General features: G+C 52.3%; 1 protein-coding gene across 3 annotated transcripts in view; it reads left to right on the forward strand.

The window, feature by feature from the left end:
* The first annotated feature begins 793 nt into the window (after positions 1 to 793).
* DISP3 (dispatched RND transporter family member 3) overlaps positions 794 to 27513 on the forward strand; it is a 36196-nt gene continuing 9476 nt past the window's right edge. Inside the window, exons 1-16 of one of the 3 annotated variants that reach the window (XM_050322197.1) lie at positions 794 to 1126; positions 16465 to 17025; positions 17057 to 17399; positions 18640 to 18859; positions 20014 to 20150; positions 20562 to 20696; positions 20940 to 21100; positions 21441 to 21580; positions 22311 to 22456; positions 23851 to 24012; positions 24409 to 24570; positions 24985 to 25107; positions 25694 to 25830; positions 26326 to 26507; positions 26954 to 27084; positions 27184 to 27356. In XM_050322197.1, the coding sequence (XP_050178154.1) occupies positions 16474 to 17025; positions 17057 to 17399; positions 18640 to 18859; positions 20014 to 20150; positions 20562 to 20696; positions 20940 to 21100; positions 21441 to 21580; positions 22311 to 22456; positions 23851 to 24012; positions 24409 to 24570; positions 24985 to 25107; positions 25694 to 25830; positions 26326 to 26507; positions 26954 to 27084; positions 27184 to 27356 (2904 nt within the window). In that variant the 5' untranslated portion in view covers positions 794 to 1126; positions 16465 to 16473. Of the gene's footprint in view, positions 1127 to 9917; positions 11656 to 16464; positions 17400 to 18639; positions 18860 to 20013; positions 20151 to 20561; positions 20697 to 20939; positions 21101 to 21440; positions 21581 to 22310; positions 22457 to 23850; positions 24013 to 24408; positions 24571 to 24984; positions 25108 to 25693; positions 25831 to 26325; positions 26508 to 26953; positions 27085 to 27180; positions 27357 to 27513 lie in introns of those variants that run through there. The other 2 variants (XM_050322194.1, XM_050322195.1) reach the window with 2 other exon arrangements.

Genomic DNA, 27513 nt, shown 5'->3' on the forward strand with positions numbered 1-27513 from the left:
GCCGGCGGGGCGGGGGCCGCGCACGGGGCACGGTTTATAGCGCGGTTTTATAGCGCGGCCGCAGCGCCGCCCGCAGCCCGGCGGGGCGGCGGCAGCCCCGGAGCTCCGCACCCCTCCGGTCCGCATCCCTGCACTCCGCATCCCGCCGCTCCGCACATCCCGCCGCTCGGCGGTACCACGGCGGGGGCTGGTCGGCAGCCCCCAGGGACCGGCGGGCCGGGCCGTGCCAGCAGCGGCCGCGGCGCTCGGTGGAGCGGCGTTAAAAGGCGGCGGCGGCGGGGCCGGGGGAAGGCGGCGGGACCGGGACCGCGACCGCCGCTCGTCGCTGCCGCCGGCACTGCAGAGGCACCGGTACCGCTGTGCTTGGGATCGGTACCGCTCTGCCCGCCACCGGTACCGCGGGACCCGGCTGTGCCCCGGCATCGCTGCGAGCCCTCGGCTGCTGCCGCCCGGCCGGGCGGAGGTGAGTGATGCGCTCCGCGGCCCCGGGGCGGAAGGGGGTGGTTGTTTTGGGGGGCTGTGGGCACAGCCGTCTCCCCGCGACACCGTCTCCTCGGTGCCCGCCACCGACCCCCGGCGCTCGGCTCTGCCCGGGGGGGGTGACGCGGGGTCGGTCGGTGCCTGCTTAGGGCAGCACCGCTGCAGTCGCTCCGCTAGTCACTTTATTTTTTTTTTTTTTTTTTTAAGCCCTCTGCTCCCTCCTCGCCCCTCTTTCCTCCCTCCTTCCTTTTTTTTTTTTTTTTTTTTTTTTTCTTTTCCTGGGAATCCAACAGCTAAATCCCTCAGTTGTGTGTTTAGCCAACTCTCCCTGGAAGCTCTGGAGAGTTCATGAATATGCACAGGGAGAGCGTTTCTCGGGAGGCTGCCTCTATAATGAGCTGATTGAGCTGCGCCTGCAGCAGGGCTGTTCTCCTGGGGGAAAAGTTGGGCGCCAGAACTGAGCAGCTTTGTGTCCCCGGCTCCACGGAGGCTTGGCCGGCCTCCCTGAGGAGGAGCAGAGCCAGCGGGGCACTCGCCACGCTCAAGGATGGCAGCAGGTCCAGCCAGGAGGGATCCTCGCCTATGACAGCAGCTGGTGTCCGGTGCTGGTCCAAAAGCTGTAAAGAGCATACCTGGCATATGTAAGGTAACCTTCCTGTTTTATACTGGCTTGCGTAGAAAAGGACTTTTCCTCCTGCCTAAAAACCTCATACCGCTTAATAAAAACATTACATTGCTTAGCAACAGTCCCGAGCGCAGCCTGGTCCTGGGCCCTCGCTGTTCCAGGTGGTCTCCAAGGACATGGCAGCAAAACACCCGGACTCCTGAAGAAAACGAACTCTTTTCCGTTCTTTGCTGTTTGGGGATGAGATGACCAAACCCAAGGAGTGCGGGACTGGTTGCTACTGCCCGGGTGTTTTTAAAAGCACTCGAGAGGGCGGGAGCTGAGTATAACTGAAAAACTTTGGGACAGGTGGAGTGAGCTGGAGGTGGCCGGTCCCTCGGGGATCTGCCTCGCTGCTGCATCCTGTGTCACCTGAACCTTTGTTCTGTGCACAGGCAGAGCAGTGTGCTGGTTAGCAACCTTCCCTCATGCAATTATTAGGATGGGATTTTGACAGCAGTGCGGAGTCTGTTGGGATTTAATGTAATATGCAACAAATAAGTTCCTCTAAAACAAGGCTGATGCATGCCCTCATCTGTTGCTGCAAGACAGGCTTTAGTTAAGTGGGGTGAGGACTTGTGTGTTGAAAGAGAAGTACTTTTACAATTCAAATGACAGAATAAACACACAGACTTTTTGCTCACAAAGCCACATGCTGATACACATAAAATCTACGACCTTAAGAGCTCAGGTTTTTTTAAAAAAAATTTCCCATGAAAATTTGGGTGAGCTTTTGAAACTTGCTGTCTATTCTCATTAGAACAACTTTGCTCGGGGACAATATTTTTCCCCTCTTCCTCCCCAACCACCTTGTGAAGTGTTGATAAAGATATTATCCACAGCATCAGCTTCCTTTGATTGCTCTTTTAGGCTGTGTGTCTAGATGGAAACCTAGCAACACAATAACTGTATTGAAGGGAGATGTTTCAATAGCTACACTTCTTTTATCATCCTGGATGCATCTTCAGAGGTTAGACTCATCAAGACAGCTTCTTTACCCCTTGGAGCCTTACAGTTTGATTCCCTAAGCCTGGGATAAAACAGACCTGAGCTAGAGAAAAAGACAATAAAGATGGAATGGAAATGCTTAATATGATAACAGATCCATTCCTTCTTTCTTCCTGCTGCCCCTGTGAATACCTGCTGTATTCCCATGGGGAAGATACTCCTTTATGGAAGGAGAATGCTTGTCTGATAGGAAAATGATTCAAGGGGAAACTACTCGTCAGCATTTGTGACCGTTTCACCTCGAGGCACAAGGGGAAGGGGACAAATGGCCCAGAGCAACGTGTTGCAGTGTAATATGTGAGAGCCAGACTGGCATTTGGGAAGCAGCACCAGAACCGTTCCGGTCGCCCACGGTGGCGAAGATGGTGATTCAGTTTCTGCAACGTTCAGGGCAAATTCCTCCTCAGGGGTAGGAAAAAACCCAAACCACAACCCCAAACACCAGCTGAAGTCACTGACACTTTAACTAGATCTCCCTCACTGGCTGTAGTCCGGTGTTCTTAGCTGTAATGACAAACACCCTTGTGGTGCGTGGTCTCCTTACCCTAGAGTAGGGGTAAGGAAGGAAGGTGACTGGTAGGGAGCCAAGGTGACAATATCCAACTATAATTTGGGGCACAGGAACGAGGGAGTTCACACTGGTGAAACTGCTGTTCGTTTTCAGGTGTTTGGGGAGAATGTGTTTGCTAGGTGCTAAAAACTCTCTCAATACCTTGCAGTGTCCTTGGCTGCACCTCCCGAGATCTTGTGCTCTTTCAGAATTAATGAGCTAAACATCACAAATGCGTTTGTCAGGCCGATAGAAGTTGTTACAGGAGAACTTTGGCTCCTGTAAAAAACTGTGAATTGTGTTTTTAACGAGCTGTGTTGTTTGGGAGTTTATGGGGGTAGCTGTGGTGTGCGTGCATGTAACAGCATGAGGGTGGCAGGATGTGTGTGCCTCGGTTTGGCACGGGGGGGAGGGATCCACACGGTGTTAACAGTTTGCATCCAAAAAACCACAGCACATCTCAAATCCTCTTGTGATGCCAGTGCTCTGAGATAAGTGCTGCTTATACAAAGACTTGCCTGTTGGGTACAAGCACTTAATAAGCAAGCTTGAGTAAAACTGGAGAGGGATAGGAGTTGGTACCCTGGCGGCATATGGAAAGTCTGGATAAGCTGTGATTTTTATTTCAGAAGTTTGAACGGGTCGTTCTGTGCGTCCCAGGGTCTCTGGGTGATGCTGTGTGGTCTCTGTACATGCCAACATGCAGTAAATCCCAGCAGGACTCTCTTCAGCACAGAGCATTTAGCATACAGTTGGTTTAATCCTCTAATCTTATCAAGAACTGACATAAACGAGAACTGAACAGATGAATTCCTTTTTAAAAAAATCAAACCCCCTTATATTCCTCACTGTAGTGCACAAGACTTCTCCCTTTGCTTACCTGATTGGCTTATTTATTTCTCGATCCATTGTTTGTGCAGAGGTATCAGACCATAGGTTTGGGCTCAGTGGTGAAAGGCACAGGTAATCAGCTCTGCTGTGATGAGAGTTTATCTGCTGTTTGAGCAGCCTGAGGGGATTTCAGGATCAGAGCCAGTAGTGTGGTCTGGGAGCTTGGTTAGTGGGAGCTGTGAGCTTGGCAGAGGAGGGAGTTGCTGGTAAGTGTGGGTGCTTGTTACCTGCTTGGTGACAAGTCCTGTTCACTTTTTATTCCTTTTGTGCCAGTCAGGAGGAGCAGAACAAGTCCTTTGCCTTCTTCCTTTCCACACACCTCGCTGTTTCTCTCTGGAGGGACAAAGCAGTCCTCACAGGGCTCTGTGAATGCGTGGCCAGGGGCAGTGGAATGTGTTTCCAGACCTTGTGATGAAGTTGAACAATGAAATATTAGTTTCTAGGACTCCCTTAGTCTCTCCCTAAGTCTCTCTCTTAGTTCTCTGCAATACCACAGAACAGGTTATCTCTTTAAATGACTGATTTCACACAGATTTACTTGAGTTCAAACATCTTGATGCAGCTTTACCAGGGTGAATTTTCTCTCAGGTCCCTCCTTACTGATGCCTTTGCTGAGGGCTGGATCTGCCTCCTTGCAGAGCAGCACCTTATTTCATGAATAGCTCTGCTGCATTCAGTGAGCCTGCTGAGGAGGAAGGTGCTGTGGTGCCTGTGACTCAGACTAATGCAAGTCAATTTAAAGGACAGATTAAGTGCAGTGTGAGTATGGATTGCAGTGCCTGGCCCTTAATGAATAATTCAGGATATGGAGGAGACAATGTAAAGAGTTAAGTGCTTAATCCAGCTCTAGGTGAAGTCAGCAAGACACTTTCCATTGACCCCAGCCCAGGATATGTTTCAGCAACGCTTAACTATGTGTGAGTTTGTAAATTGTCCCATTGATGGCAGTGAGCTACAACAACCGTCTGAATTAGCACCCAGCAGAATATTATTTATGACCCTCTTGCTTGTCAGACTGTCATTAACCATCCTCTGCAGCACCTGGGGGAAGCTTTCTGAGGTCTCAGCACTGCTATTGAGTCATGCTTTTGCAGTGTAGGAAAACAGAAGATATTAATAACTGGAGTGGCACACCATTAATGGGAGAAAATGCAGACACAAAAGGGTTGGCAAAGCAGGCTTCAAAGGCTGAATTTCAGTTGCTCAGGGCTGGGGATGGTGCCTTATTCTGCAAGAACAAGGCAACTGCCTGTGATACGGATTCCACCAGAACTGGACACTCAGCACTTCACAGCTCAGGGGTCCAGCTGTGCCTGTTCCTGCCAGGGGCTCAGTGTGATCCACCTTCATGGGCTGAATGTTCCCCAGGCACTGGGAACTGTTCCTGGGGGACCTGCTGTGGTGGGGATGGCAGAGCAGCTGTCTTCTGCTGGTGGGAAGCAGAGGATGCTCTGCAACCACAGCTCTTGTGTTTTGCTGCAGGTCTGCAGTAACTGGGAATCCTGTGCTTCCAGCTGCTCCAGAGGGATTTACTTTCCCATAAAGGTACAGTTCAGCACCAGTCATCAGCAGTGCTGCTTTTCTTTCACTGTAGCAGCACTTTGGAGGGAGGCAGAGCATCTCCTTCTTGTTGTAACTCTGGAAGTATAAGAATTCCAGTGAAACCTGTGCCCTTGCTCTGAGCCTGTGGATCCTGATGGTGCCACAGGCTCTGCTTGCCCGTGGAGCAAGAGGCACACCCATGGCAGAGCAGGGCACCCCCCACACAGGCTGTCTCCTGCACTGAAATTAGGGCTTCAGGGATGCCTGACCCTTTTTTTCCTGTTTTTGAGTTATGTCTGCTTGCTGGGAGAAGAGGTTTGGGGAACAAGGCTGGGATACTTTCCCTGCCATCTGCCTTAAGGCAGCAGCCTTGAAAGTTGGCACAGTTAATTCCTGATCTTTGCCAAGCTCTGTTAATAGAGAACAGCTCCTCCTGAATAGAAGGCAGTTCATGTAACATAAATAGTGGAGAAGGGGGAGAGGCCAATGTGTTTGCAGGGGGTGAAAGACACACTGGCAGTCGTCTGGTTCTTCAACTGCTGCTGGCCTTGACTCTCTGCTGCTTTATGGGGGGAGAGTCAGGGGTGAGCATCATTTCTTTGCCTGCACTCCAGGCTGTGGGTGCTGTTGCTTCTGGGGCCTGGTTCTGCAGCTGCAATCTCACTCAGGCACGGCAGGGAAGTCACTTTGGATTTGACGCTGGGAATGTTAACCCGGGATCTACCTGCTGAGATAACTACATGGATGAGCTTGTTTGGGCTTCAGGGCATCCTGTCTGATGCTGCCACAGACTTTCTTCCCATCTCATTTTTGCATAGCAGAAATTTCTTTGACTCGAACAATGGAGGAGGGTTCTGGGAGATCTCCGGGCTCACTTGGCTGTCTGAGGTTGGGTAGCAGGTCACAGAGTCTCTGTGTCACTGTTAACTGCAGTTGTAGGGTACCACTGCTGTTCCCCAAATGGCAGCTAAAGCTGAACAACATTAGCTGTAGCTTGCTTGGTCTGTATTTAGCTTCTGTTAAAGTCAGCAAAAGTAATGGCTGAATTCCAGCAGAGCCGGAGCTAGACTGTGGAATCCTCCTTAATTCATTTGTGAACTTGCATATAATCCTGTCTATTTCCCTAGAGGAGCAGGGAATTGGATCTGATAGGTGTTTGCAAAGGGTTTATGCAGTTGCTGATACATGATGCACAAAGTGCTCTTTGCTCCTAGGGGCATGTGCTATATGTTGACTGGTTTCTTGGCTCTGTGTTACACCCAGGAGCTGAGAATGAACTCCTCTGGAGTGCTTATTAAGGTCTGTGGAGAGATTTTGGAAAAAAAACCCCACAAAACAGCACCTAATCCTTTCTACTGCTCGGGGTACTGCTGAACATGCAGCACAGTTGATTCCCTGAATCCAACCATTTCTCTTTGTTCCTCCTTTTAACAAGGCAAATGAATTTCTGCAGAAGACAGGGCTGCAAACTCAGATTTGAACTAGAGCCCAACAGGGCATTTTAAACATGTCTGAGATGTTCCCAAAGCAGCCCTGGCTCCTGCTTGTAAATCAAACCTGGCCAAATCCTCTGTCTTCATATTTCCACTGCCACCTCTTTTCCCTCCACCTCCCCCCTCTCACATCCTCCCACTTGCTCTCCAGGGAACAACTCAGGCACCAGGTTTAATCTCCAAGCCAAGTTTTATGGCTGAGTTGAAATGGGAGGGTGGACAGTCCCACAAGAGCATGAAAGTGCCTCAATAAAACAGTGGGCTCTGTTTAAACTGAGGGTTGGGACTCTGGACAATATAGACAACAGCTTGTTCTGAAAGCTAAACTTATTGTGCTGGGAAGCTCGGGCCAGTTCTTGGACCACGGAGAAAGCTGCTCCTTCTGGTGCTTCCAGCCAACAGCTGCCATTTCCAAACTCTGGGCATTGCAAGCTGGTGCTCCTTCAGGACCCACAGAGCACCCATCAGTGCCTTGGACTCTCCCTGGTGTCAAATCCGTGGATGTGCTTCTAGATGGAGTGTCCCACTGCCTGGTGTGTGTGCTGCAAGCCACTTCTGTCCACAGCCAAACTGAATTTTACTTCTTTTCCTCCTCCCAATCCTAACCCCTGCACCTCAGCCCTGTCCCTTCACACGGGGCTCTGACAGGCAGTGAGTGGCAGCTGAGCTGTGGTCTGGGGTTCGTTCCACTGGTGTCACTGGTGTCCTGTGCACAGAAACGCTGCAGCGTTGTGGGGAGCTATAAAACACTGGCCTATGACAACTGGAAACAAGTAAGGTAAATGTTTCATCCCCTGTGGCGCTGCTTAAGCCAAAGAAAAGAATCTTCATTCCTGTAAATCCGCTGTGTGGAACCAGTTCCTCGGTGCAGGTTTCCTCGCAGCAACTGCAGAGTTCGTGGCACGGGTTTGTGTGGAAGTGGCACAGGAAAGCAGCTGACCTCATTTAGATGCCAGTAACAGAGAGCTCTGCTGTGAGGAGCAGAGACAGATTAGATTTGGATGACATTTCCTTTACAGACCTCTTGCAGTTTCTTGTGTTTCTGGTGTGTTGTGGGGGAGGTCAGTCCTTCTGCATCCAAACCTTGGCACACACGCAGCTAAACTCATTCCTGCGTGTGCACCACCTGCCTACATGCCCTTCTATTCTGTTGTGTTGCAGATCCTCTTACTGTTTGCATTTCCATTCCTCTGGCTGATTTGGGAAGTGCCTGCAGGGAGTCTGCTCCCTTACTCAGCCAACAGTCTGGTTTCCAGAGGGCCAGACACAGTTCCACGTCAGCACAGGGCAGTGGAGTGAGTCGCTTTGAAAATCAATTTACAAACGTCTGTGCAAAAATAGCCTGCATTTGCTTGTGGAGGGGAATCCCAGGAGGCTTTGGAACAAGGCATGTTGTGAAAGGATGGAAGACGGGGTTTCAGGCTGCAGAATATGAGAGCAGCTCAGAGCAGATGATGTGATTTGCCCTGGGAAAGCTGGAAAAACTAATAATAGAGCCACAAATGTTTCCTTCTCTTTCTGTGTGTTTTAACTGCAGGACTTGGTCCTAACAGTTAACACAAGTAGCATCTCAGCCTGTGCAGGCCTGGCTGGAAGCGTGGGATGCAGTAAGGAACTGGGAACAATTGCCTGAAATGCTCTGGGACCTTTACCAGGTGGCTGTCCCTTGTCCCTTTGGGTTGGATGATTGCCACTCACGAGCTGCTGAGCTCGTGCAGCTCCCATGGCTGTGAATCCCTGCACCTCTGGTGGTAGAGGAGGAACGGGGACAAGGGTGATCTTTCTCTTTTCTGAACTGCTTCAGATCACAGACCTCTGGATCTGTGCTGGGAGGGCGGAGAAGAAGGGAGAGAAGGGACATCGCTGCTGTCTCAGCTCAGGTCTGGTGGCCTAAACCTGCATCCTGGAGACACAGCTTCACTGGCAGCCTCTGAGAGCTGCTGCCAGCAACATTCCCCTCCCCTTGCACAGGGACTAACGGGAACCAGCTCGAGGTGTCTCTTGTTTGTGTTGGGAAGCACCCTGGACTCTCCCTGAGATGAATGTGTCATTAAAGGCCGTTTGCTTATTCTGAGACCCTGCCCCCTCCTCTGCTAATGGTCTGCAGGGTTGTGCTCACTGAGCTGTGGGCACATTTAATGTGAGTTTCTGCATGGCTGGTGCAGCTGGCAATGAGCTTTTAGTCCTTTTACTGGCAGGGGATCTGCCAACAGGCACTGAGGCAGCTTGTCTCCTCTCCACGTCCTCCCCTTCCCCTCAGGAAGTTTTCCTTCTGTTCTGAAAAACCTTGTGCTTGCCCAGGTCCTGCTCTGGAGCAGTGAGCCGTGGCACTAGAGGCTCTTCAGCCTCTGGGTTTTACACCTCTGCTTCTGGATTTCTCAGTGATCCTGGGAAGATGAAATAGCAGTGCTAATTAATCCGATTCCAGAAGCACCAGGTTTTCATGGGAGGAGGGCAGCTAGCTGCATCTCATTCTGAGAGAGAGAAGTGTGGGAGGTAAGAAAGACATACCTGCTCAGATCCCACTTCTTAGGCTGCTGAGAGCCAGCCAGCTACAACCTGCTTTGTGAGTCCCTCCTGATCCAGCAGGAAGATTTCCATGCATTCTCAGGAATGAGAGGCCATGTCTGCGCCACAGACGGGCTCAGCTCAGTGCCTGGAGCTGGAATGGGTATTTCTGCTGCTCCCTCATTTAGGAGAGGGCTACAGCATCACCCACTCCTCTCTCATGCTGGTGAGTGGAAAGCCCTGCTGAAGAACTGAGTGTGACTGAAACGCCGTGGGAGCTCTGTCCCCACCGCAGATTGCAGCCTTACAGCCTTCCTGTTGTGAGTCTGGCATTTTCTGATGTCAGTAAATTATAGCAGTGAAAAAAGCAAGACCTTTAGATCCATCAGAGTGATGCTGGGTAGCACCTGGAGCAAGACACTGTGACCTGTGCGACTGACACGTGTGCAGATGGGACTTTGTGCCTCTGCCTCCTCTTCCTGGAAGGTCAGAGCACCACGGGCAGAGCTGGCTGAATAAAGACACTTCACCTGGAGGACTTGTAACGTTTTCTTTTAACCTTAATTGTACTTTTTCACGTTGGAGTGGCAAGAAGTGGAGACAAAACAGCTGCCTGTGCTGTGGTTGGCAAGAGGGCCTGGCAGCACAGGTTGGCATTCCTGGGTTACCTTTCATATTGCTGCCCACAGAACCTCAACCAGCAAAGAACCACAACTGCTGAGAGAAAGCAGCTCACGTGCAATGGGGAAGAAATTGTCCTCCTCCTTCTCAGTGATGAACTGGCAGCTTATGGGGAGACTCTGGAGAGGGGCCTTGAGGAGAGGGTGTTTTGATCAGTCCCAGGAGCAGTGTGCACACAAACATGCTATTTTTGAGCTGCAGATGGAGGAGACAGCACAGCCAGCCCTTGTCTGTGTCCTTCCTCCTGCTCCAAGGAGCAGGTGTGGGGAGCAGAGTTGGAATCTGCATGGGAATCCTGCAGCTGAGCACAGAGTGGTGCCAGTGCCCACAGTGACGTAAACTGGGGAGCCTGAGCACAGGGTGGAATAATAAAGGACTGGCAGGCACTGACAGCAGGACTTGGCTTTCCTTTTCAGGGTGACAGTGATGTGGGAAGCTGGAGTTTGTCTGAAAAAGAGCAGCACACAAGCCTTGGGGATGGTAGTTTATTCCCTTGGCTTGGGAACTGGTGATTCCTCTCTGTGGCCTGAGATTCCTTCCTGCAGTGATGCTTCTTGGAATAATAACACAAGGCCCTGGTTTGTGGCAGCCATCTGTATTTGATGATCTGCAAATCTGAGCACAGGTGGGAATCCACACAGCTTTAACAAGCTTGTTCCTTTGGGCCCCTGGCAGGTGGGATCCAGGGGGCTTTTGAAGTCGGTGTCAAGGCACCCAAAGGCACCCAGCCAGCCCTTTACTTAGCAACAGCAACTGGCTGGGGCTCAGACAAAATCTAAGTAATTTTTGTAGTGGTTAGGTAAGTCATGTCACAAGCATATCAGAGCCTCAGCTCGCTTGTGTGCAGAAACCTGTAAGTGCCACATGCCTGAGTGACAGCAGAGCTTATCAACCAGCACGAGCAAGTGACTCGAGTGGTGAACATGGCACAGGGCTGCAAGGCATGTTTCGTGAGATTATAACCAAGAAGCTGTCTTCTGACACCTACAGTCATTACTTACAATAACCAGGAGCAAATTATTTTATCGGGAAATTAATTCTCTTTGGCAGTGATGGGCGTGTTAGCGAAGTGCTCGTGCAGGTTTACGTCTGCAGCAATCCTGGCATGACAGGGCTCTGCCAGCAAACCCTGGTGACCTTTCCCTTTGAAAAGTGCCAGTTTCAGTACCTTAAAGCAAGTATTTTGGGGCGATTTATTGTGTCCTTTTGGTAGCGTGGATGGCGCGAAATTGGCTCTCATTGTGGAGGTTGGATGTCCCTCGCCAGCGTAAAGGTTATGTTGCACAGTGATGGTTATGCTTGATGTTACAGCTTGAATAGTGATCACAGAACACAGCAGAGTTTGTGCTTTGGTGCCATCTTTGCCCCCCCAAGAGATTTGGCATCTTGTGTGTCAAACTAGGCGCCCAAAATACGTGTCTACTTCGCTCTTCTCATCCCCTGAGCTCCTGCATCTGTCAGACACGGAGTACACCACCCCCTCCTTCTCCGAGATGCTGGGAGAAGATTCAGTTCAGCCCTGTTTGTTCAGCCCTCAGACTCTGTCGTGACAGGCAGTGTTGAAAAGCTCATGAGGAAATTAATAATTCTGCCTGTGAGCCAGGCATGAGCGGCGTGCAGGAAATGAGGCATGAGACCACACGCTGAATGATGAGCAGAGAACAGGGGAGAGAATTGCTGCTGGCTTTGGGGAGCATCATCCCCTGCATGCACTGGTGGAGGCCAGAGCCCTTGCCTTGGACACCGGGCTTGGAAGCAAAACTGCACTGCAAAGCATTTACAGAAGGGGGACAAATTAAGGATGCTGTGCCGGCCCTGAATCTGGCATTTCCTGACTGGTGAGTGCTTGACTTTGCAGCTAATCTTTCCACACTGTTTTTGGCATGCAATTATGAGTAGATCTAATCAGTGTCTGTCAGAGTCTGGAATAGCAGGCAGGTGCAGGCAGGAGATCCTCGATGTCACAGGCTGAGAGTGCTCCAAGCACTTTGGCCCATCTGAAAGCTGGTCAGGAGACAGTAGAATCATTTAGGGCTGGGAAAGACCTTTAAGGTCAGTAAGTCTGACCGGTTCCTTCTGTTTCCAGCTGTTTTTATCTTAACCAGGGTGTAAAAGTGCCTGTAGGGGGGAAGAGGGGTGGGACAGTCAGCGGTGGAAGAGGACACCTCAGTTGGAAGTGCCTGTGCAGGTCCTTGATTTCATAAAGCTTGGAAGATCAGATAATCCTCCATCCTATGTACAACCCTATATTGTCTTGCTTCCTGTAGGCGAGTGGAATTACAGAGTGTAGAGCTTTAAATATATACCTTTTAAATTGTTTTGTTGAACTTCTCCCCCAGCAAACACATATTTATATCATTACACTGTAATTCCAAGAGCAGTGTGCCGCTGGAGCATTCTGATGTCATTCTGATCTGCAAAGTGCCTGAGGTCTGGCAGTGTTTTTGTGCATCTTACCAAAGGATTTGAAGCAAGTGGAGAGGGAAATGCAAAGCACACAGAAAGAAAATAGATTAAACCCTTGTTGCTGTGTTGTGCTTGCAGCTGGAAAAGTGAACCTGCTTAACTAATAAAGGTGGATCCAGCCCAGCCAGCAGATCAAACCAGTGCCTTTGAGCAGCATGTGCATCTCTGGGCTTGTATCCCACTGAAACAGGTTCTGGGTTGTAGCCTCAGGCACAGGTTTTGGTTCATGGCTGAATTAAACCAATGTTTTGAGAAGTCTTTTAGGAGATTCTGGCTCAGGTGTCCAGGGCCTGCTTTGCTTTTCTGGGAGCGCAACACTTATGGAAGTCAGACATCCAGTCAGAGGAAAATCACATCTGATTCTCCTTACTGTTTCATTTTCCCAGTCATGAAAGGCAATCTGCACTGGGAAAGGGCAGCACCCCATGCACAGTTACAACACTCCATGCAGTTATAGCCGTGTCCATAAAGGGAGAGCAGGGACCTGAGAAGGCCCTTTCTGGTTGTGTTTTAAAATTACACTTCTAGATTAGTCTTAGTGACTTAAGCACAGAGCAAGACTCTGATGCTGAGTCTTGGTGTCCCTGTGGAGTCCTGCTTTAGTGTGGGTACATTAATGATGCCCTCCAGTTGTTCCACTCAGCCAGAGCTGTGTCCAGTGTCCCCCAGCACAGCAGGGTCTGGGAGGCACCAGCAACTCGGAATCCGCACACAGAGGTGGCTTTTGGTAGGACCTGGATGCTCTCAGGGTGATTTGGAAGCACAAAGACCACTTCTATCCCTCTCAGCAGAACTTTATGTAGCTAACAAAGGGGCCTAAAGCTGCCTTTGGTAGAAACTCCAGGAGTTTTCAGGAATACAAATAGGACCACAAAACTACTCTGCTCTGAAAGCTCTGCCCATGGGAGAAACCAGTGTGAAGTTTAATTATTTTGTCGATGAGAATCTCCCATATTATAGAAATTGTCTTTCCCTCCCCTTCTAGCCTGCTGCTTGCTTTCCTCTTTTCTCTCTGCCTCGCTGATGCACGAGGCCCCCATTCTCCTGTAAAAAGCAGCAACTGAGTAATTGAAATGGAACACTAGTGAGGATTTTTTAATCTGAAAGTCAGCATTAATTAGTCAGGTCGGTTGTAATTAGCTTCCTCATCTGTCACTGCCTCTCTCCAACTTGCCAATGACTTTCTTCTATCCTAGATGTCACTGAAAAAGAGCTGTCATGTGGGAGCTGCTTGGGTGTTTTTCCTGGTTGAGGTGCAAGTGAGTGACGATCCTTGTGGGGCTCTTGGGGCTTGAGCTGGATCCTGCCTGGAGGGAACCTGTTTGCTTTGGAAAGGGCAGAGGGAAGCCCAAGAAATCTGAATGCTTACGCCCCCCTCAACCAGCTGAATCAGCACCTGTTCTCTAAAGAAATGGATCCAGGACTCCCAAGAGTAATCTTCTGCTCTGCTCCTTTCAGCCTGGCACAGGCTGAGCTTGCTCAGAGGCGAGGCAGGGCTGCAGGATTAAGGCCACTGCATATCCTGGAGTTGAAAAAGTAACTGGGCCACGATTCAGTGCTGGGAGTGCCTGGAATAGTATGGGAAGTGGTGGAGGGAAAACAGGCCAAGCCCTCCAGTACAATTCAAGCAGAAAACATGCATTTCAATCCCCTTCTGGCTGATTTCAGGGTTTATCTCTGCTGCTGATTCCGTCTGCGGTGCTTTGGGTTGGATGAGCTTTCATCCTGACCCAGGCAGGATCTGAGGGAGGCAGCAAAGCCAGACGAGTCCCAAGGGCAGTGCCAAGTGTGCTGTGTCTGGCTTTGGAGCCGAATCATGTGGTAAAGTCCCTTGAAGGGGGTTCAGAGCTGTGGATGCAGGCACACCAACCCCCCAAGAGCAGAGGGAGGCTTTGCTGTCAGGGACAGCCCAGCCCAGGCGCCTCCTGCCCTGCCCTTGCCTCTCTCCCAGACCAAATCTTGGTCCTTCCTGACTAACTTCTCATGTGAGTGCTTACAGTCTTGGGGCTTTGCCAGCATTTGCTGTGCTGGGTTTACACTGGTGGTGTAAATTTGTACCAGTCTGCAGCCAGGGGGTGACACGTGTTGGGCATCAGATATTGTAGGTGCCCATCTGTTATACTGCAGTCCCTGTGAGAGTGGATGGAAGAGCCAGAGGGAGATGCCTGAGGTCTAATCCCATCCTTGAGTTGAGGATTTAGCTCTTGGTTAAGAAAGAAGAGGGTGTGATCCCTTTTCTGCCTTATTACCATCTCACTCTCTCTCATTTCCCTTTCTTGTCACGTGCAGGCTCTTCTGTCTCAGGATTAGAATCTTTTCCCTCTTTCTCCTCAGTAGCTCAATAAATGGGAAATTATTATGGCTCTTTACCTCTCTTTCTAAAGAGGGAATACGTGCACTTGTTCAGGTCTCACAGTAACTCCTTCTGAAGGAGAGCCCAGGCCAGTGAGAGAAAGGGCAGGAGTGGAGGGGAGGAAACTGCAGGTCCTCTCCAACCTGCCCAGGTGGGATGAGTGAGGTCTGCACCTGCCCACGTTCATGCAGTTCTGCACTAATGTGAGCTGAGGCTGGAGCTTGGCTGTCCCTCAGAGGCTGAAGGGTGACAGTACTTGTGAGCCAAGCAATGGATGGGGGTTACACACAGGCCAAGGGTGGGCTGAGGGTGCCTGAGTGCAAAGGTGAGCATTTTGGGGTGACTTGTGAGCTGTGGCTGACATGCTAGCAGGCTTTGGACACATCTTGGGTAGGATCATGGCTGTGTTTGAGAGCGTAGAGTGTGAGAGAGAAGGCAGGACTGCTTCAAGAAGCACATTCAGGGGACTTGGGAAAGCTTTCTCCCTGTCATGACACAAGTAAGAGCACATGGGTCTGTGAGCAGAGCCAGGGGGATTGCTGTGACCCCTGCTCCCTTGCACAGCCCTCTCCTGCCAGGGAGCATTTCTGCCCCAGTGCTTTTCCTCTCTGTCCAAGCTCGATGCAGCTCCCAGGTCTTCTGAGGACCTACAGTTAAGAGGTGCTGGCAATTTATCTTCCTACTGATATAAAGCCTGTTAAAATAAAAACAGAGGTTAGGAGCAAAGCTCGTAAATTGTTTCTGGACTGTGTGTAAATTGCTTTCAACTCCCAGGGTCAGGTAACAAACTGGACCTGTTCAGTCATTCATTCAGTGAGTAGGGACTGCTGGTTTTGCTGCTGGAAAAGGAAGGGACCCTTACAGGGTCTGGGCTTTGCTTTCAGGGACTACCACCCGTGGACCCCTGGCTTGGGAGGCTTCCCTGAGACACCCAGGGAAAGTCTGGGAACCTGTGTGTGCTGGCAAACCCCTGCAAAGGAGAGCACCTCCCAGGGATTATCCCTTCCTTTCCTGCCCAAGCATGGGCTGATTAGGGAGAGTTTCCTCCTGCATTCTGTGAGAGCAGTAACTGCTCTTGCTTCCTGGTTGTTCCATAGGAGCGGGGGAAACACACTCAATATCCCACAGGGGCAGAAGGGAAAGTAGAGGTGTTCAGCCCTTTCCCTTCCCACACTGGAGATGGAGGGGCTTGAGGGACAGGAGCAGGGTCACAGTGAGTTCAGGGGGAGTTGGGATGTGCAAGTCTGTGCATTTGTGTGTGTGTGTGCAGGTGTGGGTGCCTGTGCTTCTGGCTCTGGGTGCACACACATGCACACTTTGGGGGAAAGATGAATACAGCTATAAATAGCTGGGGAAAACCTACTGTCTGTTTTAAGGAGAGGAAGATACACTCCCTTGCATTTTTTATCTGGTGGCATGAACCGTTCCTGGGTGTGAGAACCAGGTTAGCTAATTAAATGTTTCCGCTGCTGCAGTCTGAGCAGCACAATGTGAATCCCTGCAGTCTCTGTGCCTGGTGCTCCTGGAGCCATGCAGAGCCCTGCAGAGCCCTCCACCACCTCAGCACTGAGCTCTGGGACTGCTGTTTGAACTTCTGCCTCTCTGGTTCCTCTGCCCAGCAGGGCGTTGGATACCCCATGGCAAGGCTGCTTTTGCAGCCCATCTGTGGGGTTTGGAAGGAGGGATGCTTTGCTCCTGTGGGAGCTGGAATGTGGCTCCCTCCCAGCTCTGCTGCTGGGACCCTTGGGCAGCTGCTGTGGGTCCATGGCTGTGCCTGGGATGTCACTGCTGGGCCTTGCTGACTGCTCTTCTCTGCCCCTGTGTGCAGGCGCTGGACATGGACACAGAGGATGACCCCTTGTTGCAGGATGCCTGGCTGGAGGAGGAGGATGAAGAGGTGGCCTTCAGCTCCTGCAAGAGGCGAGAGGGTGCTCTGCTGTGTGGGAAAAGCCCGTGCAGGGTCAGGCCCCTGCGTGTCACCCTGCCCGTGTCTGGCTTCTGGAATATTGTCGGCTGGGTGTTTACCAACCCGTACTGCGCTGGCTTCATCCTTTTCCTGGGCTGTGCCATCCCTGCCGTGCTCGCCGTTGTCATGTTCCTGCACTACCCGGCCCTGGACATCGACATCTCCTACAACGCTTTCGAGATCCGCAACCACGAGTCCTCGCAGCGCTTCGACGCCCTCGCCCTGGCCCTCAAGTCCCAGTTTGGGTCCTGGGGGAGGAACCGCCGGGACCTGGCTGACTTCACCTCCGAGACGCTGCAGAGGCTCATCTTCGAGCAGCTCCAGCAGCTTCACCTCAACGCTTCCCACCTGGGGGTGGGCGCGCGGCTCAGGCGCAGTCCCGCGGAGGGCAGGGCGGGCTCCCCGAGCCCCGTGTCCCCCCCGGCCCAGGGAACAGGACGTCCCGCGTCGGGAGGGGGCCCCACGCTGGGACTACTCCGGCACGTACATCAGTGCCAACACGCAGGCCCACGCCCACTGGCGCATCGAGCTCATCTTCCTGGCGCGGGGGGACTCGGAGAACAACATCTTCACCACCGAGCGCCTGGTCACCATCCACGAGGTCGAGCGCAAGATCATGGACCACCCTCGCTTCCGGGAGTTCTGCTGGAAGCCCCACGAGGTCTTGAAGGACCTGCCCCTGGGCTCCTACTCCTACTGCTCCCCTCCCAGCTCCCTCATGACCTACTTCTTCCCCACTGAGAGAGGAGGGAAGATTTACTATGATGGCATGGGACAAGACCTCGCTGACATCCAAGGTGAGCTGAGGGCCGTGGGTGAGGGCTGGTGTGTTCAAGGAAAGGATCTCCTCAAGTTCAGGCAGTCCCTGCTGTGCAGCTGAGAGGGGTGAGGCTGCTGGGTTTTGCCTTGAGGAATTGTCTTTTCTGTATGGGGGCCCCTTTCCAACCCTTTCATCAGCTCCAGTCACTGGTCACACAGGCCCCCACAGCTGAGCAAGAGGCACAAGTGAGGGGCAGTCCTGCATGGTACAGGTCTCTTCTACTGACCCTTGTCCCCTGTGAATGGCTGTGGGTAACTAGAGCAATTGTCAGGGCTTGGACAGACGACAGGGATGAGCCTCCCTGTAACATAGAGCAGATGAAAGAGGTCTGTGGGCTGCTCTGGAGCTTGAAAGGCAGTTTGTGAGTCACCAGCTGGAAAGTCTCCTATAAGGAGAGGAGGAGGAAGGCCCTGCCTCCTCCTCCCAGCTCTGTACCCTGTACTGTGCACCTCTAGCAGAGCAGAGGCTCTGGATGGTGAAAAAGAGGTGACTCATGAGGAGTCTGTGGGTGTGATGTGGCTGTGGGATGAAACCTCCATCTGTCTCCCAAGCCAGGCTCAGCTGAGAGCTGTCCAGGAGCCATACAGGGAGCAGGCAAAGAATTAACTCCATCTGCTCCAGTGTGAGCAATACTTCTGTTACCAAAACAGGAAAGAGTGTAGTTTCTGGGTCTTTCTGGTGTGAACTCAAGGGAACTGGATTTTGAGGGTAGACAGACAGTGCCTCTTAGTCAGAACTGGCTGAGTGCTTCCATCTCTACATCCCTCACACCATCAGATGGCAGAGGTACCATGTCACAGCAGAGCCAGGACTTCTCCTCTTCCCTGGGCATTGTTTAGTTCTTGTGCTTCACAGCGTGATGGAGCAAATATTGTCCCAGTGTACAGGAAGGAAGTGCATCCAGCAGTGGGAGTGAGGATGGGGATGCTGCCTGCATTGCTGGCTGAGGGAGCTGTGGTTCAGGTCAGTCAGGTGGAAGATGTGTCCCTGATGGGAACTGCAGGTAGGCAGCATCAGAAGCAGAGTCACAGAGCAGAAGTAGAAGGTGAGTCTTTGCAATCCAGCTTTCCCCCAGCCCTCCTTGCTCTCTGCAGTCAGTCAGCATCCCTCTGATGAAGAACAGGAGCGCTCCCAATCTCCCTTTGTCAGACCAGATCCCGTGCCTTGCTAAGACAACCAACAAGGACCTAAAAACATGGTGCTGCCTTGTCCCGCAGGGTCCCTGGAGCTGGCCATGACCCACCCTGAGTTCTACTGGTATGTGGATGAGGGCCTGTCTGCTGAGAACATGAAGAGCTCCCTGCTGAGGAGCGAAATCCTCTTTGGGGCACCCCTGCCCAACTACTACTCGGTGGAGGATCGCTGGGAGGAGCAGCGCCGCAAGTTCCAGAACTTCGTCATCACCTACGTGGCCATGCTGGCCAAGCAGTCCACGAGGTGAGGGTGTGTGCAGGCAGGGCAGGTGCCTGGCTTCCCTTTGATGCCACTTCCGAGGCAGCAACATTCCAGAGACAGCAGAAGAGACAATGAAAAGGGGCTGAAGGTTGAATCCAGGGCCTGCCCTGGTCTGGCATTGGATCTCTTTGCTTCCATCTCACAAATCCAGTTCCACTGGCTCAAACAGAGCTGCCTTCCTGCTCTGAACTTGTCCCCAGCTGTTCTGATGCAGGGGGTGAAATGGTCTTTATTGCAGGGCATCAACCTGCGGATCCAATTCTGCTTTTGCTTTTTGTACAGAGGGGTGGGGAGGGGAGTGTCAGGGCAGGATATGTTTAGGGAAATGCAGGCTTTGTTGAATAGAGCTTTACTCAGTGCTTGTGAGAGAGAGATGGTAAAACAGAGCTAAAAGAGCATCTCAGCACCCAGACAGCTGAGGGAAGGCAGTGAATCCCAGTGTTTGTACCTTCTTAGGCTCCAGCTCTACTGCTCTGAGTCTCAATAGCTCCCAGAATGAAGGGATACTGAGCCTCAAAAGCAGTTTGGAATGCAGGCAGCCCCTGCCAGCCCTGAGAACAGGCAGCTACAGAGATATGGGCTGGCAGAGCAGGTTGTGGTTATGAGAAACCAAAAGGGAATTGGGGCCAAGGCTCAGTTCTGAAGCTCAGATCCCTGGCAGTCTCCTATGGTGCAGCATTATTGTACTCCTGGCTAAATTATCTCAGATTACTTCTGCTCAGAGCCCACTTCCAGAAGCAGAAGCTGGTAAATCATATGGTTTCTGATAAGCTCTCACTCTGCCTGCATCCACTGTGCTAATATAATAAGCAATGATTAGGATTCCAGATGGAATTGGCTTTGGAGGCTTCAGGAGCTGTCTATTACTGCCAAAGACCCACCATGCACTGGAGGAATTTTAAAAATATTAGAGCTGCTCTTTATTTTTCTCCCTTCTTGTGTGAACTTCACCTCCAGCAGCAACCTCGTTCAACCTGATCTCACCACTCTGAGCTGTTTCCTCAGAGAACTGCCAGGTTATTAGAGCAGTGACCTCCTTTGGCTCTGGAGGAGGCACTGTGCTTTAAATCACCTGGCTCTGCTCCTTTTGCACTCAGCTCTGCCTATTCCTCCTCTTTCCTCTCTTCCCACCCCAGCAAAGTGCAGGTGCTGTACGGAGGGACGGATCTGTTTGACTATGAAGTGAGGAGGACTTTCAACAACGACATGTTGCTGGCCTTCATCAGCAGTAGCTGCATAGCTGTCTTGGTCTACATCCTCACCTCCTGCTCAGGTAGGCTGTGCTCACAGCTGCCCTGCTCTCACACCAGTCCAGGTGTGCTGTGATTCCCCGTGCCTGAGCCCTGGGAGAGGCTCTGATGCCCTGGCACCAGCCTGGCTGTGTGGCACAGCAGCGTGCACGAAGGGCACACGGGTCTTATTCTCCAGAGATATGTGGGCAGGGTGAGGGGAGGGCTCCCAGGAAGTCAGGAATAAGATGCAAATTCCCATCTTGCTAACACTGCTGTAAATCTGACATCATTTCATGGATGGGCTTCACGGGAAGCAGTAGTCTTGCAGCTCTGAGCTCTTCTCTCTCACCAGTACTTTCATGAGGGTATCCCAACAGGGCAGGTGGGAGGTGTCTGTTCTCCTGGAGGTGGCCAGAGATACTATTTTTTCCATGTTTCCTTTCTCGCTGTAGTGTTCCTGTCGTTCTTCGGCATTGCCAGCATCGGGCTGAGCTGCCTGGTGGCTCTGTTCCTGTACCACGTCGTATTTGGGATCCAGTACCTGGGTATACTCAATGGTGTGGCTGCCTTTGTCATTGTGGGGATTGGTAAGCACGTCCTTTCTCAAAGCCTCCCTGTGCTGCCTTGCCCCAGCTCCTGCTGCAGGGGAGAGCAAGGTGATGGTGGCAAATGCAGATTGAACTTCCAGACCCTTTCCCTCCTTTACCTCCAAGTGTAATATTTGCAGGTCAAACATCGAGGGGGGAATTAGATTTTTAGCACGTTTAGCATTTTTACTTCACTCACCATTGTGTGAGTGAAGTGTCAACACCTCTGCCCTGCTTTTCCAGGGGTTGATGATGTCTTTGTTTTCATCAACACCTACCGCCAAGCCACCCACCTGAAGGACCTGCGGCTGCGCATGATCCACACGATCCAGACAGCAGGCAAGGCCACCTTCTTCACCTCCCTCACCACGGCTGCAGCATATGCTGCCAACATCTTCTCTCAGGTACCCTGCACCTGTGGGATTTGGGGTTTCCATTTCTCCTCCAGCGCAGGGGGATGCCCGACCTGCTTACCCTGCAGGGCTGTCCCTTACCTGCTGTAAGGCACTGGACAATCTCCCTGTATCAGCATTCAAGACAATATTTCCTGTGCCCCTGGCCAAACAGGATCCAGTGGTTTTCAGGCTCTGTCTCAGTGCTTTACCTACCAGGTTTGCTGATAACCATGGCTGAGGTCAGCGTGTGCTACTCTCAGGTTCCTCCAGACATCTGGTTCTTGCCTGCTGCATTTCCAGCTCTCCTGCCCCAGTTGATCCTAACTCCATGTTCTCCCTCTTCCTGTAGATCCCAGCTGTGCATGACTTTGGGCTCTTCATGTCACTGATTGTGTCCTGCTGCTGGGTAGCTGTGCTCTTCACCATGCCAGCTGCTCTCGGAATATGGACCCTTTATGTGTCCCCACTAGAGAGCTCCTGCCAAACCAGGTGAGCCCTGCAGCCTGTGGAACTCAAGGCAGTGTGCAAATTCCTGCCCTGTCATCTCAGTTATCTTCAGTCCCCTCAGGCAGCTTGGCTTTCCCCCTGTCAGAAGGGAAATTTTAGTTCTGCCATTCCAGACTGGAGCAAAATGGAAGGGTCAGGTCCCAGTCTCATAGCCTGGGTCTCACCAGTCTCCCCTGGCATGTGCCCAGGTGCCTCCAAGAACCAGCCTCTGCAATGCCAGTCAATCCTCTGGGTTGAATCCCATGGGGGTTTGGAGCCATCTGTGTCCTCAGAGCACTTAATGCACAGCTAAACCTCCAAGCTGTGGAGACACAAGCCCTGCAAGGCGGACAGATCACCACTGCTCCTGCCTGTGAGCACAAGCAGGACGTGCAGATCTGTGTTTGAAGCCAGCACATTTCCCCTTCCTCTGCTCTTTAGCCCTGCAGATGACCTGGCCTGATTTAATTCATTAGCAGGGAAGTGAACTGCTGAAACTCCTGTCACTCAGCACCCAGTGGCCACAGCTCAGCCCTGCTCTGTGCATCCAGCCCAGCCCTGACCTCTCAGCACTTAGCAATGGAAATTGCTCGTGGCAGTGCCTGTTGTCTTTCCAAGTAATTAGAGCAGGCTGTTGCTGCTCTCCTTGTCACTGAATGAGCCCACCGGGAACTCTCTGCAGGGTATGTGGCTTAAAACTCTTGCCTCTGTCTCCTTTCCTGCTCCAATCCAGCTGTAGTCAGAAGTGCACCAAAAAGAGAGCCTTGCACCTGGCTGAAGATCTCTTCATTGCCCCAGAGGCCACCTCCAGGGCAGGCAGAGAGACCCTCCCCTACCTTGACGATGACATCCCACTGCTCAGCGTGGAGGAGGAGCCTGGTAGGTGTTTGTGGTGTGGTGTCTTCAGGGGACCCACACTGCCCTGTTCATCCTGCAGTTCCCCCTGTGCCTGCCCCTGGTCCTTGCCTCAGTTCTCCTCATTGTGAGTTGGAGATGGTGCTGGCACAGGGGGCTGTAGGAGTCAGAACTCACAGTTACAAAGTTGCTTAGAGACCTTCAGAGGGTGTCAGTACATGCTTTCTAACTGCTTTGCTAATTCTCTTGGGTCCAATGTGATCTGCTCTGCTGGGAGCACTGATGGTGGCATGGATGTAGCCATAGTACCAGGACAGCTCACCTTTGAGCAGAGTTTTCCTCTCCTCCCTGCCATTTGGAGCATTGCATTTGGGAAGCAGGAGAGAGAACACTCGGTTGTTCTCCAGCATCACCTCTCCAGAGCAGCTCCTCTGTCATGGCACAAAAAGGGCAGTGAATTGCCTGAGACAGCATAAACAATCTAGCAAAAAAGCCCAGAAATTCCCTATCTGTTGTTGGCAGGAGATAATCCTTCTAGCCCTGATCTGAAGATAAAGGTGCTTACAGAGTCCTGCTTTCTTGTATTTGGCTTTTAAAACTTGCTGGGATCTCTTCCTTTTCAAACCCCCAGTGGAAATGGTCTGGGCAGTGAGAAACTTTCAGGCCTGGGAGCAAACTGGAGCTGGAGGCAAATGGATCAGTGCCACAGCATGTGCAGACCCCTGGCTGCAGAGGGGGCTCTGAGCTGCCTGTGACAGGCAGGCAGAGAAGCTCTGGCTCTGTGCTGAAAGAGCTCTCCTCAGCGTGCCAGAGCCACATGCCCTGGTGGTGTATGGAAATAATCCCTCCCAGCAGGATCCTTTCCTCCAGGGCCCCTGGGCATCAGGTAATTCGTGAAGAAGCAAAGCAGCTTGTTCCAGTCAGTGCCCAAGAGTGGTTTGTGGGGCAGCTGTACAGCGTGCCAGGCTTGGTCCCACCACAGCCATGCCCACTTCTCACATGTAGAGAAGAGGGCAGTTCCCCTGGCATCCCTGAGCTGGAGAGGAGAGGTCAGAGAGGAGCCAGGCTGCAGTCAGGATGAGGTCAGCTGTGTGTAATTAGCAGGAAGACATATTTAGTGGGACAGGGACAAATTCTGTTTGGCCCAAGCAGCATGCAGTGTCCCTGGGACCTTATGGACAATGTTTGGGGGATCTGGCAGAGGAGGAAGAGCCTGGAGCATAGATTTGGACTGAGCTGTGGTTTCAAAAGTGTGACTTGACAAAGAAGCTTCCTGTGACATCCTGGAAGTCACTGCCTGGGTCTTACTCCATCTTTAGCTTGAGTTGTACAGCACCTTGCTGAAGGTTTGGTAAAGGAGAGCAGAGAGCTCTGAGAGACACTCATGACACTGAGACCGCCTTTGATTTCTCTTCTAGTCTCGCTGGAAATGGGGGATGTCCCCTTGGTGTCCGTGATGCCAGAAAATCTGCAGCTCCCTGCAGAGAAGAGCAACCGGGGGCACTTGATAACCCGCCTGCAGGAGCTGCTGGAGCACTGGGTGCTGTGGTCTGCAGTCAAGAGCAGATGGGTGATTGTGGGTAAGGAAGGAGGGCTGGTGTTCCATCTGCATGGATTTTAGAGGGTTTGACTGCATCCCAAGTCTTGATTACTACTGACAAGCTATGAGAAAAGGGACATGGTAAATGGCTTCTAACACAGCGGAAGAGAGCTCCCAGAGCAGTCAGTCCCTAAGGGAACTGCATTAGGAACTTTTCCATCCCTTTCCTTTCACTCAGATCTAAAATAGCAAGCCCTGACAGGGCTTTCCAGGCATGGAGCTCATTACAAGAAAGCCCAGCTGCCAGTGTGCTTTAGAGGTTGTTCTTTTTCCGCCTGAAAAGACCATCTTTCTACCACACACCTGCTCTCTGAGCTTGCCTTAAGTGCAAGGTGCATGTAGGGTCCCACACACTCACCTGGGCTTCTCCTTGCAGGGCTCTTCCTCCTTGTTTTGCTCCTGTCCATATTCTTTGCCAGCCGCCTCCATCCCGCCAGCCGTGCTCCAGTCTTGTTCCGGCCTGACACCAACATCCAGGTGCTGCTGGACCTGAAGTACAACCTGAGTGCTGAAGGCATCTCCTGCATTACCTGCTCAGGTGAGAGTGCTGGTCCCCAGACCATGGTGGGAGCAGCCCAGCCTGCACCCTGGGCTGGAGGAGCTGAAATGTGAGGCAGAGGCCTCGGGTGTTCAGATACCTCCCTGGACACTGGGTGGACCCTGCTGAAGGGACTCAACACCTTGGGAGTGGGATGGTTGAGTTGCCTGTACGGGTGGAATGTTTTGAATAGTATTTCCTGCTTTAGCCAGGAGCTGTCTGAGTGTTTCTGCTGGAGCAATTCCCTCATAGTCCATGACAAATGGCTGCTTTTATTCATAAGTGCTGCTCTTGTGTCAGTGCCCAGCTGGGGCTCTGTGTTGCCTTCTCAGCAGCAGTGCCTGTGGTGTGCACAGGGCTGGTAGGTCTCTTGTGCCCTTCATTCTTTCCTCCCTGACTAACCTTGTGGGACAGGTTTGTTTCAGGAAAAGCCCCACAGTTTGCAGAACAACATCCGAACCTCCCTGGAAAAAAAGAAGAGGGGCTCAGGGTCACCCTGGGGAAGCAAAGGCAGCATAAGTGATACAGGGCAGCAAGGTGAGTGGGGCATGATGACTGACCACCTCTGGGGCCAGGGCCCAAGGATCCCCTCGGGTAGAAACTAAACCATGAATAGCTGATGGGGAATAATTCTCCTCAGAGCCTGTCCCACTGAGCCCTAGTGCTGGATATAAAGGGTGTCTTTACAGTCCCACTTGCCCTGAATGCCTCCTGCTCTCCAGGACAGGGTCCTATAAACCCAGTGGCAGTACGGTCTAGTGACAGATCCCTCTGATCTAAGTACAGGGCTGGGAACTCCAAGCTTTTGCATCCTGGGCCTGTGTCACAGCCTTGTTGGCAGGTCGCAAGGAGAGTAAATTCATCCTGTTTTGCAGGGATTTTGAGGATAAAAGAGTTATAGGGCCAGGTACGGAGATGACATGAATCAATAAGCCTTCAGGAATTCCTGCAGCTCAGGATGTATTTGTGACTGCCTTGGAAAGCTGTGCTGTGCTGCCAGAAGGCAGAGGCTGTGCCTGCTGTCCCAGAGGAGACAGCAGACCAGAAGAACCCTCCTGTCCAAGTCAGTAGGATTTGCTGATTGAGAAGTACCCCCAGCCCTCATGCCCTCTGTTTTCTTCAGATCTCCAGGGGACTGTGTACATCTCCAAGTCCAGGAGCAAGGGAAGACCAGCCATCTACAGATTCTCACTCAATGCCAGTGTCCCTGCGCCCTGGCAGACGGTGTCACCGGGAGACGGGGAGGTGCCTTCATTCCAGGTGAGTCAGTCCAGGATGTTTTGGACCCCTCTACCAAGAGTGCAGCACTCAGCAGGTGAGCACAAGAGCCTCCTCCTGTCTCTCCATGGGGGTCCTAGGCAGCTCTGGGTGACCCTGGCAGTAAAGTAATTAGAAAGGAAAGCACTGTGCCTGGCATTGTTAAAGATTATGCCTTGTAGTTCCACAATCTTTCCCTGTTGCTGCTGTGTTGTGACTGTCAGGAATAGAAGCAGAAGTGTGGGTGTCACTGAGCAGATGTCAGCCACCATTCAGCCCAGGCCACTGGGATTTGGGGTGCTGAGGGGCCCCATCACACACACACTGGCCAAGCTCGGGAAGGGGAAGGCCAGGGGGAGTTGGGCTGGGGTTGTGCCTGCAGTGCTCATTTGTGTGGCTGTGCCAGTGCTCAGGGAGGAGGGGAGTGTGTGATGCTAATGTGCAACAGGCTGCAACCCTGTGGAGTTAAGTGTCTGTTTTCATTAATCCATTGCTTAGGTGTATAGAGTGCCTTTCGGTAACTTCACCAGGAAGCTGACAGCTTGTGTGTCCACAGTAGGGCTGCTTAAGCAGACGAGCCCCAGGAAGTGGATGATGACCACCTTGTCCTGTGACACCAAGAGGGGCTGGAAGTTCGACTTCAGCTTCTACGTGGCCTCCAAGGAGCAGCAGCGAACACGGTAAGCTTCCAAACCCCCTCGTGGCCAGGCAGCAGAGACAGCACAGCTGAGAGGCTGATCCTAATGGCCAGTGCCAGTCCTGCCCTCAGTTGGTGACATCCCTGACCCTGGAATGTGCTTTGCTGCACGTGTGCCCCATCTCTGCAGCCATTCTGCAGGCCCACAGCATCACCAACATGCCAAAGGCCTCACAGGCACAGGGCTGTGACTGGGGATTTCATTGGGTGCCAAAAAGATGTTGCTGATCTTGTCCTTACCCACCTGAACTCTTGGGCTGCATGGGCAGCACACACTATGCAATGGCTTAGGGATCCAGGCCTGGAGATGCTCACCTTTCCCTTTCCCTTTCCTTCTGCCCCCGAGAATGCCTGTTTCCACGTAATGCTTTGGCAAATCCTCCTCACTACCCCTGGTTCCCCCCCTAACAAACTTTCTCTGCTGCACAGGAAGCTGTACTTTGCCCAGTCGCACAAGCCCCCCTACCACGGCCGAGTGTGCGTGGCCCCCCCGGGCTGTCTGCTCAGCTCGAGCCCGGATGGACCCACCAAAGGCATCCTGTACGTTCCCAGTGAGAAAGGTGAGCTGCTGACGCCCTCCTTGGCTCGTCAGATCCGGGGAGTCAGAGCTCCCGGGGCCACCTAACGTAACCAACCTCTCTCCTTGTGTCCGGCAGCAGCGCCCAGAGCGAAGCCGTCGGCCACGTCTGGGTTTAACCCGTGCATGAACGCGGGCTGCGGGAAGCCGGCGGTGCGGCCACTGGTGGACACGGGAGCCATGGTGTTCGTGGTGTTCGGGATCAGGGGCGTCAACCGCACCAGGCGCCCGGACAACCACGTCATCGGAGACATGGTACACACGCAGCCCGGCGTGCCGGGACAGCCTCTCTGGGCGCTGTCTGGGTAATCCCCACGGCCCAGGCAGGTGGCTCAGCCATCCAGCAGAGCTGGTAGCGTTGTGATGAGCCGAAAGCACGTTTCTGTTACAGCAAATTGACAAATAATGGAGA

This window comes from Myiozetetes cayanensis, unplaced genomic scaffold (genome assembly GCF_022539395.1).
Source record: "Myiozetetes cayanensis isolate MyiCay16 unplaced genomic scaffold, myiCay2020 scf28, whole genome shotgun sequence".
In the NCBI taxonomy this organism is placed as follows: Eukaryota; Metazoa; Chordata; class Aves; order Passeriformes; family Tyrannidae; genus Myiozetetes; species Myiozetetes cayanensis.